The 13346-nt window shown below is 42.4% G+C and overlaps 1 protein-coding gene across 5 annotated transcripts in view; it reads left to right on the plus strand.

Moving 5' to 3' along the window:
• Positions 1 to 13298, plus strand: part of KLHDC8B (kelch domain containing 8B) — a 72009-nt gene extending 58711 nt beyond the window's left edge. For 3 of the 5 annotated variants that reach the window (XM_069736388.1, XM_069736386.1, XM_069736387.1), the window contains 2 exons: positions 5929 to 6030; positions 12488 to 13298. In XM_069736388.1, the coding sequence (XP_069592489.1) occupies positions 5929 to 6030; positions 12488 to 12684 (299 nt within the window). In that variant the 3' untranslated portion in view covers positions 12685 to 13298. Of the gene's footprint in view, positions 1 to 5928; positions 6031 to 8627; positions 8789 to 12487 lie in introns of all 5 variants that reach the window. The other 2 variants (XR_011314960.1, XR_011314961.1) reach the window with 1 other exon arrangement.
• The last annotated feature ends 48 nt before the right edge of the window (positions 13299 to 13346 follow it).

Consider the following 13346-nt stretch of genomic DNA (forward strand, 5'->3'; position numbering starts at 1 on the left):
GGCGGTTTATCCCAAGTTTCTCCATAATTGCCGCCCCATTATCGGATCAACTTAAGGGCACTTAGTAAGGTCATATATTTAGCTGTTATACACAAAAATGGTGACAGGTTCCCTTTAATTGTTCATAATAACAGTAATTTTTACCAGGGGTGCCCAAACTTTTACATGCCACTCTACATATTGCAATATGTTAAATGGCGAGTGCGGGTTAACTGTGGCCGGACCCCTTTGCAGTCCCTCTCCCATAATGGGATTACTCTGATTTCCTAATCTCCTTGGCCAGTCGGTATCACTGAACGACACAATCAGCGCGGCTGACCCTCACCACGTATATACCCGGCCGCTACAGTAAATGAAAAATCTATTCTTAGCCACTGACTAATCAGGGTAAGACATTTGCCCTCCATATCCGTCATCTGCGGCCCCCGCCGCTCACACAAGAAGTGCTGCTTTATTCCTATTTGTAGCTTTTTCTCTTGGTGGCAAAATTGCTTCTGGTTAATGACATTCATAGGCTTCAGAGCAGACGCTGTAATTCTGATGTTGTGTGACCGAGGAAGTGATAGGAAGCAGCAATTACCTGTGATACAGCGGCCCCGACCAGCAGGTAAATAGCGGTTATTGGATCCTACATCCAACTCCAGTCATTCATCTGTAGATAGACAGGAGACATCACAGCGCTGACTGCGGATATGTGGTCTCCGGAAAATATAGTAGTTATATTCTTGTACATAGGGGCAGTATTATAGTAGTTATATTCTTGTACATAGGGGCAGTATTATAGCAGTTATATTCTTGTACATAGGATCAGTATTATAGTAGTTATATTCTTGTACATAGGAGCAGTATTATAGTAGTTATATTCTTGTACATAGGAGCAGTATTATAGCAGTTATATTCTTGTACATAGGAGCAGTATTATAGTAGTTATATTCCTGTACATAGGAGCAGTATTATAGTAGTTATATTCTTATACATAGGAGCAGTATTATAGCAGTTATATTCTTGTACATAGGGGGCAGTATTATAGTAGTTATATTCTTGTACATAGGAGCAGTATTATAGTAGTTATATTCTTGTACATAGGAGCAGTATTATAGTAGTTATATTCTTGTACATAGAGACAGTATTATAGTAATATTCTTGTACATAGGGGCAGTATTATAGTATGTATATTCTTGTACATAGGAGCAGTATTATAGTAGGTATATTCTTGTACATAGAGGGCAGTATTATAGTAGGTATATTCTTGTACAAAGGGGCAGTATTATAGTAGTTATATTCTTGTACATAGGAGCAGTATTATAGTAGTTATATTCTTGTACATAGGAGCAGTATTATAGTAGTTATATTCCTGTACATAGGAGCAGTATTATAGTAGTTATATTCTTGTACATAGGAGCAGTATTATAGTAGTTATATTCTTGTATATAGGGGGCAGTATTATAGTAGTTATATTATTGTACATAGGGGGCAGTATTATAGTAGTTATATTCCTGTACATAGGAGCAGTATTATAGTAGTTATATTCCTGTACATAGGAGCAGTATTATAGTAGTTATGTTCTTGAACATAGGAGCAGTATTATAGTAGTTCTATTCTTGTACATAGAAGCAGTATTATAGTAGTTATATTCTTGTACATAGGGGCAGTATTATAGTAGTTATATTCTTGTACATAGGGGCAGTATTATAGTAGTTATATTCTTGAACATAGGAGCAGTATTATAGTAGTTATATTCTTGTACATAGGAGCAGTAATATAGTAGTTATATTCCTGTACATAGGAGCAGTATTATAGTAGTTATATTCTTGTACATAGGAGCAGTATTATACTAGTTATATTCTTGTATATAGGGGGCAGTATTATAGTAGTTATATTATTGTACATAGGGGGCAGTATTATAGTAGTTATATTCCTGTACATAGGAGCAGTGTTATAGTAGTTATATTCCTGTACATAGGAGCAGTGTTATAGTAGTTATGTTCTTGAACATAGGAGCAGTATTATAGTAGTTCTATTCTTGTACATAGAAGCAGTATTATAGTAGTTATATTCTGGTACATAGGGGCAGTATTATAGTAGTTCTATTCTTGTACATAGGAGCAGTATTATAGTAGTTATATTCTTGTACATAGGGGCAGTATTATAGTAGTTCTATTCTTGTACATAGGAGTAGTATTATAGTAGTTATATTCTTGTACATAGGGGCAGTATTATAGTAGTTATATTCTTGTACATAGGGGCAGTATTATAGTAGTTATTTTCTTGTACATAGGAGCAGTATTATAGTAGTTATATTCTTGTACATAGGGGCAGTATTATAGTAGTTATATTCTTGTACATAGGGGCAGTATTATAGTAGTTATTTTCTTGTACATAGGAGCAGTATTATAGTAGTTATATTCTTGTACATAGGGGCAGTATTATAGTAGTTATATTCTTGTACATAGGGGCAGTATTATAGTAGTTATTTTCTTGTACATAGGAGCAGTATTATAGTAGTTATATTCTTGTACATAGGGAGCAGTATTATAGTACCGTAATAGCAGTCAGAGTGAATTGGATGATTCCTGGGGCAGTAGGAGGTGTCTGAAGTGTAATCATAATGTAGCAGTCAAAACACAGAATGAAAGACGCAGAAAGAATTTAGAATGTCCGCTGTAAGGCTACGTTCACATTTGCAGTGCGTCGGGCGCAACCGCGGCGACGCATGCGCCATGCGCCCCTATATTTAACATGGGGGGCGCATGGGCATGCGTTTTGTTGCGTTTTGTGACGCATGCGTTTTTTGGGCGCAAGTGTCAGGGCGCAGAGGACGCTGCTTGTTGCATTTTTTTGCGCTATAAAAATGAACGCATGCGTTACAAAACGCAGCATTTTACATGCGTTTTTGCGTGCGTTGTGCGTTGCGTCGCCGACGCAGCACACAACGACGCAAATGTGAACGTAGCCTAAATCTGGAGTGTGTGAATTCAGCTCTTGGGCCCACGGCGTGTACACCCCGGGGATTTTCTGTCAGTGTCTGGGGTGCGTGAGGGTGAGTGTTTGTGTAGTTGTCGTGTAGCTTTCATCTTGGCCACTGTGGCCTCATCTCTATTTCCGGGCTGCCACATAGTCACATTTCTCAGCCTTTACATCTCCAGTGTGAAGAGAACAATCAGTAAGTGCCATTATTTTATCAAAAGCGCCGAGCCCATCATCCTTCGGCACTAACTCCCTCCAACAATCACTTCTGTATCCCCCAGACGTGACCGTCGCTCTGATCTTACAGCCTGAGGCCGCGTCTCCATCTATTTGCAACATCAAGAACTGCGATGTCACTTTTTTTTTATGCCGAGCGGCCATTGTGACTTTTTTAGTTTTGCTTGTGATCACACAGTCATTTACTGATGGATCGAAACTTTTATGAAAAAGCTTTTTTGCAGTTTTGTTGGTTCCCGGAATAGTCTGGTGGCAACTAATATGCCCGCCATTATTGCGTTGTCTGGAGTCGTCACCAAGCTTTCGCAGAGGCAAGTTAGTATAGGTTTCACCAAGTAATGAGAATTGTTTCCCTCAGGCTTTCAGTCTAATGCATGATGACATTGAGGAGGGTCCAAATCGGGAGAACTTGACTAATATGATTATTTGAAGTTGATCTGAAGACGACACTTAAAGGGGTTTTCCTATGTTGGAAAGTGATGGTAGGATATGCCATTACTTTATGATTAGTGGAGGACCCCAGCAATCCCTACAATGTAAGAGACTCTGGGTGTCCTAGGCCTAAGGCTGTGCAGGGAAATTCAGCCAAGCCAGCCCCCCTATACACTGGAAAAGGGCCAAGCTGCAGTACTGGGGGGCATGTACAGCACTGTGTTCCCTTTGTTCTCTTTGTTCTCCGGATTACTGGGGGGTCTCTGAAGTTTGGACCCTCACCGATCATAAAGGAATGGAATATACTAACAATATGTCATCACTTAATAATATGGGAAAACTGCCTTTAAATACTTATTTAGGGCTTATGTTATTTTGGGACCTCCATCACCCGGCATGTCCATACATCATATGCCTAGATAAAGGCTGTGTAATGCCTTGTTTCTCCTCTAGTGGTGCTGTAGGGAAATTAAACACCTGCTGATTGTTTTCAAATCCCAGAAAAAAAAAATCTTAAGTGTACAGACGTAAAAGAAGACACGATCACCTAAACTAAGCATGCATGTTATTGGGGGCCTCCTGCCGATATCTAATGTGTATTGTCGCCTACTAGAGGGGCTAGAATGGATGTTGGGGCTAGAAAAGAGAAAAGATTGTCCCAACATTTGCAAGTGGCATGAAGCAAGTTCTGCAATTACTATGACAACTGACAGCCAGACATCATGGTCCGGGCAGCCGAGCAGATGACTAAATTGGCTTCACTATAGGAGGCATCACAGCTGCCTCAGCGCTGCATTTCCCGAGGGGTGTGAGAGATAAGCACATAATGTTCTTCATTTTATTTATTTCTTCCAAAACCAAGGTTTGTGGTGTGTCAGCCCATTTCTTTAACCCCATATGATGACAGTATAGACTGAGCTATTGTAAGGGATGAGCAAAAAAGGAGGTTAACTGTTCAACTGGACATGAACTGGGGACTATCGTAGGGGTAAGGACCAGCACGGTGTGTAGGTGGCGCAGAACGAGTTACAGCAAATTGTCACAGAGCATGAATCTGTGTGCAGACACTCCTGGCTCTGATTTAACACATGTAGTCCATATCTTATATGCAAACTCAGCTGTGAATGAGTCTTTAAGGTTTGCCATTATCTTAAAAAGTCCATGAGATTTTAAAAGGGAGGCAGGACTATCTAAAACTATTATTTGCTAGAAGAGACAGATGACAATACTATCTGTGCCTACATAATTTACTGGGAAAGACAGGGAGGCAGCACTATCTGTGCCTACATAATTTACTGGGAAAGACAGGGAGGCAGCACTATCTGTGCCTGCATAATTTACTGGGAGAGACAGGGAGGCAGCACTATCTGTGCCTGCATAATTTACTGTGAGAGACAGGGAGGCAGCACTATCTGTGATTACATAATTTACTGTGAGAGACAGGGAGGCAGCACTATCTGTGATTACATAATTTACTGTGAGAGACAGGGAGGCAGCACTATCTGTGATTACATAATTTACTGGGAGAGATAGGGAGGCAGCAGTATCTGTGCCTACATACTTTACTGGAAGACAGGGAGGCAGCACTATCTGTGCCTACATACTTTACTGGAAGACAGGGAGGCAGCACTATATGTGCCTACATAATTTACTGGGAGAGACAGGGAGGCAGCACTATCTGTGCCTACATAATTTACTGGGAGAGACAGGGAGGTAGTACTATCTGTGCCTACATAATTTACAGAGTAAAATAGAGAAGCAGTACTATCTGTAGGGGCATGTAATGACACATACCTCTCTCCACAGTGGGATGTTTCGCCAGTAAGCTTCCACTGTGGGGAAAAAAACATCAACCACACTTTTGCCCGCGCAGGGAAGCGTAGCAGTAGACTTTGCCTTCACTTTTGCTTTGACTGTTCCCTTTAAATAAACCGTGCCTTTATGTAACAAAGCAGAATGTGATGTAGAAGTCGCCCCCGTCTCCTCCAGAAGTAAATGTTTATTTTTACCTGCACACAAAGGCGGCCATTACAACCCTTCACCCTATGGTGTGCGGATGACAGGTAGCGCGGAGAAGGCTACACCTGGCAGAGAAACCGTCAGCAGACGTGACAGCGGAGCTGAAGACTCGTCATTTGCTTGTCAGCCTCCTCCCTGTGATATTCCCGGCCTGTAATCACGCTCCGCATCCCCCCTGTTTATAGCCTCTCATTGAGCTGAAGAAAGCAAATGGAAAACTACTGAGAAAATAAGTACACCCTGCGCTCTGGTAATGATAGCTCTGTTTTACAGGAACCTGGAGCAAACCCTGCCGGTCCACGCGGATGAGGGAGAAGAGAGCGGACTTTGTGACGGGGTACCTGGGGGGCCGAGTGGTGGTGGCAGGAGGACTAGGTACGTCTGTGCTCCCGTCATCTCATATCTGGTCATGAGGGGCGTCTGCCATTTGTGACCTGTTTCTTCTCCATCCATCAGCATTTTAAAGGGTTTGTCCACTTTTGGGGGATATTTTGTTTACTTCAATGCATGTATTTGGGGCTAAAAAAAATAATAATTTTTGCAATTTGTTTTCATCAGAAATGTTGTACCCTTTTTTTCCGACAGCTTCTGTGTTGCATTACTGACTGCGGGATGAGTAATCTGAGAAACTGTCAGCGAGCGCTTTCTTACAGAAGAGTTAGTGACTCTCTTATCCTTCTTTTCCTGAGCTTCTCTCAGCTGACTTATGACTGCAGATCACATCAACGCTGAATATGCAAGAAACAAAGCGCTTGAGAAAATGCTAAATATTAATTGATTCCCTGTTGCAAAAATTATTTTTAGCCCCAAATACCTCCATGACATAAAAAAGTCCCCAAAAATGAACATCCCCTTTAAATCCTACATTGTACTGCATTTGTAAGCCTTAAGGAAGAGTCAGAAGGCCGTATAACTCGGATGGGGATCGCAACGCAATGCTGGGACTGGCCGGCGGCTCTCCCCACCCGAGCATTACAGCATGTATTTCAGTGGAGCTCTCATGCTCCGGTCGAGAGCGCCGCCGACCAGTCCCAGCATTGCGTTGCGATCCCCGTCAGAGTTATGCGGCCGTTTGACTCTTCCCTACACCCAGAGTGCCCCCATAACTGCCAGAAATGCAAACTTTGCATGGACCCAAACCCAACAGGCGGCAGGGGCCCTTTAAATGTAGTGCAGGAGCGAGCGCTGGCAATACTTATGATGGATTATGGCAATAGATTTTAGAAGCTTTTGACCGGAAAGTGGTCAACTCCTAATGGCCGAATCTTTTATGTGGTCACTGTATGTTGCCATTAATTAACCACCATATGGCGGTATTATTACAATGTCTGTGGTGTCAGTACTGTATAGAAGTGTTATGGGGCCAATATATGGCGCTGCTATGCGGACATCACTCTATTAGGTACCTACAATTAGGCACCGTATGACATAAATGCCAACATATCTGTGGACTCTTAAAGGGGGTATTTCAATCTCCAAGATCCTATTCCAATATGTAGGAGGTGTAATAATAATAATAATATTAGCAGATACCTCCAATTTGAAATGTAGTATAGTTCTTCTGATGCGCTATGTCGCATTCCCCATGTGCAGGACGTTAGGTATCCATGGTTATGATCATTCATATAGTGACAGTTCGTTGTTAGTGGTCGTAACCATGGATACCTAAGCTACTGCAATGCCCTGCACATGGGGTAAGAGACATAGCAAATCAGAACAACTATACTACATTTCAAATTGGAGATATTTGCTAATATTATTATTATTATACCTACTACATATTGGGATGGGATCTTGGAGATGGGAATAACCTTTTAAGCCCTGCTGTTCCTGTTATTGACTCCGGTCACCCACTTTGGGACAGGGTTTACATAAACCAAGCCCCCTTTTTGCCCAGATATCCTGGGATATCTGGGTCAGTTGTATAATATGGTTATTTCTACACATAACGCGGGGGGTGGAGTGCAAATAGAAAGTTTTAGCACCTAAGGCCGCCGACCCAGGGACCCACGTAAGACCCAAACATAGAGACGCTGCTAATGGCGTCTCTCACTCAGAAAGACCCCAGTGCCAGGGATCATTTATCATATTGTGGGGTTTTCTGTGAAGTTTCTCCCAGCATTCATAGCCTCATAGACCCCCTGTAAATGACTCAGCAGGGCCCGGCGGTGCCAGCGCTGCCTCCAGTCCTCCACACTGAATGCTTGTCACAGATAAGAATAACAGTGGATAAAAGACTCGATTCACGCCATTATGTCTTCATTCATCTTAAGAAGTTTCCATTTATAACTGCAGAGAGTCGGCTTCTCATGACTCGGATTAATTACGGCTCTGTGCCGCCGGTTAATCTGCGACGCGCGTTGCGTCAGCAGGAAACCTAGGCCTTTTCTATCATCACCCATAGCAACCAATCACAGCACGGCTTTCATTTTATCGGAGCAGCTGAAGTAATGAAAGCTGAGCGCTGATTGGCTGCTATGGGCAGCAAAAAGTATTCAGTGCTCATAAACGAGGGCTGAGGCTTCACCCTCTTCCTTACATGTGATATATGGACGTCACACGTTGGGTGAGGGTGTGTGGAGCAAGCTTAGGATGATGGGTGCTGGCTGTGTTGTACGGTCTTCATCAGTAGCTCTAATCGCTCCCGATTAACCACCTGCCAGTGGGTTACCATGGCAACTGGGGGCCTAATGAAGCCCTTTGTCACCGCCATCTTGGTACTCCTGTGAAGATTAGCCCGTGTCTGGACTTCATAGGAGATGGCTAATTCAAAACATAATGTAGAAAAAAACACAACAAAGAAAATAAATATAAATCAGCCACAAATGTCTTGTTAAAAGCGGAAGAAATCTCTCAGGGAAAAGTGAAAAAAAAAGCTTTTTTGAGTTCCTATTGATTAAATCCCACTCCGACCTCAACGTGTAATTCCCAATAGCAGCTGCCGGATTTATTGTCCCGATTTGTCTCAGCAGCCGATGCTCCAGTGCCCCGTCATCCACTCTGAGGACCACAGAAAGAAAATCTGCAAATACAATTATTCCGTGTGTTTCTCAATTTCACGGCTTTGGATTGATTTACATTTAGAAGAACATTGGAGGTGGATTTTTTTTCTTCCATTTAAGAGGTCACCCAGGTAATGTGACTTATACTGAGACTGTCACCAGCTAAGGCTACTTTCACAGTAGCGTCATACTCTGCCCGTCGCAGTGCGTCGGGCCGATGTACCGACGCATACTGTGGAAGCGCTGCACAACGGGGGCAGCGGATGCATTTTTCCAACGCATCCTCTGCCCCCATTGTGAGTTGCGGGGAGGTGGGGGCGGAGTTCCGGGTGCGCATGCGCGGTCGGAAATGGCGGACACGACGCTCAAAAAAACGTTGCAAGCAACGTTTTTTTGTTCGGACGGTCCGCCACAACACGACGCAACCGTCGCACAACGGTTGCGACGTGTGGCAATGCGTCGCTAATGTTAGTCTATGGGGAAAAAACACATGCTGCAGACAACTTTGCAGGATGCGTTTTTTCCCCAAAACGGCGCATTGCGACGTATCCCAAACGACGCTAGTGTGAAAGTAGCCTAAGGGGCGCACTATGTTAGCTGGTAGCTTATGATTTCTGCAAGCTAGGGCCAAATCAGCCAACAGCGGGTGTTAATAGGACTGATACTGTCCATAAAACAATCTGCGGCTCCCTTCCTCGCACTGAGCCTTCCTGTCCATGGAGAGGAGCCGGGAGCAGTCTCCTCGGGGGCGGCGCTCACTTCTTACAAACACTGAACAATCTCTTACTGAAGCACAATTGAGCTCTCAAATTCACTTTAAAACATCACCCTATATCTGCAGAGTCTGTCTCCTAATGAAAATGGTTCACTTTTCTTTTTTTTGTTACAGAAGTGTGTCTGATTTTTGCTTGCATGATACTGTGCAGTAGTGACAGGGTTAACTGACAATTGCCGGGACTGACGTGTGGCTCAGGGCTCATTAGTCTGAGGATCTACCCTGGTACACATACAGTACCTAGCCACAGGGATGAAGCCGGGAATTGACACAACATCTTCTCTGAATCATGAAAATGGCTTTCCTATTTTTGATGGAATATTTTTTCCTGCAGATCGTTAACAACTAATAGGGTCAAACCCCAGAACGTCCCCAACATGTCCCATAGACGGGTTACTTAGTCTCTGGACTTTCCCACTGGGTTCCCACTATATGTGCTGAATTCTTAGAGTTGAGGGGTCACCTCAGTATGTAAGCAAGGTTTCGGGAAGATGAGCTTTGGGGTGTTATTTGCTGGCTATCTATTACCCATTATCTATCTATCTATCTATCTATCTATCTATCTATCTATCTATCTATCTATCTATCTATCTAAGAGTCCAAAAAGTCAGAGGCAGCACACCATTGCAAATAGGTTTCAAAAAGTGTTCAGGTTTTTCGGGAAGATGAGCTTTGGGGTGTTATTTGCTGGCTATCTATTACCCATTATCTATCTATCTATTATCTATCTATCTATCTATCTATCTATCTATCTATCTATCTATCTATCTATCTATCTATCTATCTATCTATCTATCTATCTATCTAAGAGTCCAAAAAGTCAGAGGCAGCACACCATTGCAAATAGGTTTCAAAAAGTGTTCAGGTTTTAATAGCCCATCATGGCGACGTTTCAGCTCATGGAGAGCCTTTCTCAAGTCTATCTATCTATCTATCTATCTATCTATCTATCTATCTATCTATCTATCTATCTATCTATCTATCTATCTATCACATATTATCTATCATCTATCTATCTATCTATCTATCTATTACATATTATCTATCATCTATCTATCTATTGCTTATCTATATCTATCTTATCTGTTATCTATCTATCTATTATCTATCTATCTATTATCTATCGTCTATCTGTTATCTATCTATCTATTATCTATCTATATATTATCTATCTATCTATTATCTATCTATTATCTATCTATCACTGTGTGTTCTGGTGACGATGCCGGCCTTCTCGCCGTGCTGTGATGGTAGCGCTATTTCCGCCGCCCTCCTCGCAGTGATCCGGGGATTGTTATATGTAAGGTTAGTGCTGTCGCTTCGCAGCGGGGCCGAGGCTGCAGGGGATGAGGTGGCGGCTGGAGGTAGACACGGACCCTGGTGATTTATTAACGCCACATACTCTTTTAGTTGTACTCAATTTCACAAAATTAAAATGACAGGACCAGTGAATTTTCCATTTTGTCAAGTTTGTTCCGCATCTCGGGACCCGGACAAAATGCATTTAGACTCTTGTCAGGGGAATATTCCAGGCGGAGAACATGAATGGAGCCGGAGTTATTGTATGATGAGGACGAGGCCTATAAAGCACCATGGTAACAGTAATTGTGCGGGATCAGCGGGGAAGGTAGCAGCACCGGCAGGCAGCGGCTCTGTCCTGTGCACATGACCTTTCCACACAATGAGGCCGATCTCTGGGCTCTCGCTGCCACCGACGCCTCATTTATCACAAACGTCTATTCAAACTCCAGTGACCCAAAGAAAGACGGAAATATTCTTCTCATTGCAGCTAGCGTAATATACTAAACAGAAGAGAGGGAGGAGGGAGATGCAGCTGCAGATTGTCTCCCTGCCATTGTGTTTGAGTTTGGGGAAGAGGGTGAGATATAGAAATCTGTGGAGCCATAGTGAGCCTCCTTTCGGCAAGTCGTTACCATCAGAAAGAGATCTGCTGGTATTGAGGAATCGGCAAACATTGGGACATATGCCTTAAACTGAATGGCGCCATTTTTATTCTTGTTCTTTGATACATGAGGCATTTGGCGTTTCCAAATAAGTTGTGAAACTTGCCCCCAGTTTATGACTGATGTTTTTGGCATCCAGTGCTGACATACGCATCCGTCACAGCCACGAGGTGGTGGATTGGTGTTTGGTAAGATCCGGCCAGGACATGATGTATTTCGCAGCTTTGGTACAATTCGTACCAAATTTCTTGTATTAGAGAAAAGCACTTTAGTGGATGTGATTAATAAAGACCAATAAGGAGTGTAATTATCGATTAAAGACCCAAGGTTGGAGGCATTATCCTTGTAAGCTTTGCTCATACAGAAGTTTTTGGGAGTGGATGCTCTCCAAAGCCTTACCAAAAAATGACTCTAAAACACTTTCCTAAGGGAAATCCATTTTGCTATCCTTATGTGAAATATCTTTTTTTATTTTTTATTTTCTTGAAGAGGTGCCTGGTGGAAGACAAAAATCTGTTAGAATCTGCTCCAAACCGGGCACTGTCCAATCAAAAGGCTGCAAAAACTCTTCAAAATCTCTGCAGGAAAAGAAAACAGGAGCATTTCCTAAAGCAGATTCCTAATTAAAAATACTTTGCATATTTTCTCCTAAAAAAAACCCTCTGTGTGTACCAAGCCTAAAAGCACTTTATCTATCAAAGGGTCGAAAATGGTAAAAAAAAAAAACAAGGGAAAAGGGACAAGTCTAAGATATTTAGAAGCAATGGGAAGGAAAAACGATTGGTCCTCCTGTCCCGCGATTGGGGAGGGTGATAAACTGAACCCAAAACCGGTTGATGGACTTCCCTTATGACTTTTGATATGAGGCTTCTTCTCTTCATACATGTTCTAGATCAGTGCTTCTCAACTTTTGTCCTCCCGATGGGACATGTTCTTACGCACTCCCAATTAGCTATCCTTAATTCTCACGATCTGGACTGGAGTTGAGAAATATTGTTCTAGAGCATCCAGAATCGATTTTGGGGATTTTTAGGACATTTTTTGGGATTGGATTGATGGTATATCCCTTACATGTGTTTCTGCTCCAATAGGTAACCAACCCTCTCCTTTGAGCTCAGTAGAAGGCTTCAACATTGTGAAAAAGAGATGGGAATTTTTGCCCTCCATGCCTACAGGAAGATGTTCATGCTCTAGCATTCAGTTCAACAACATGCTCTTCGTCATTGGCGGCGTGGCACAGGGACCCAGCTGTGCTGTGGAAGCTCTTTGTGTCTTGGAGGACATATGAGAAGAACCATAAAAAAAAAACTTAGCCAACGAGGTTAGTAGTGGAAAGTGCCTGATCATCTCTGGTCATGTAGATTGGAGACCTACAGTACTCGATTATCTACCATTCTTCAGTCGAAGATCGTTTAATGGACAGAAGATGGATGAAGACCAAGGAGAATAATCTCTGCGTGAATCCAGGACGTTATCAGACATGGTCGCCTCCGTATAAGATCAAGTCTAGATTCATCTGAGTAGCACAGTAGAGTAAGACCAACTGAGTATTATTCTAGAAGTACAGTAGAATGTTGTATCCAAAATGACTTACACATGTGGATGATGACGATACAAAAAAACGATAAAGTAGACCAAAAAAAAAATTAGGTAGTAGAAAGTAATATTTGCTTAGTATGATTGACAATCCTACTTGTGAGAAGTCAGAAACTTGTCCATTGTCGTTAAGTTCGAATGTGCCAAGCCGGATTCTTACTGTTCGTTTTGGACAACATGTGACACTTTCTAAGGGATTTATTTTATATTAAGATCTTTTGTTTTTCTGTTTTCAACACGCAGTTGTCTTAAAAAAAAAAAATATTCAGTGTATGCATAAACTGTATGATACAAAGTTGAAGCAAACAACCAACTGGTGTTGCTTTATTTCATCATTGAAGGCTTGGGTGGGCG

This window comes from Ranitomeya imitator, chromosome 8 (assembly GCF_032444005.1).
Source record: "Ranitomeya imitator isolate aRanImi1 chromosome 8, aRanImi1.pri, whole genome shotgun sequence".
NCBI lineage: Eukaryota > Metazoa > Chordata > Amphibia > Anura > Dendrobatidae > Ranitomeya > Ranitomeya imitator.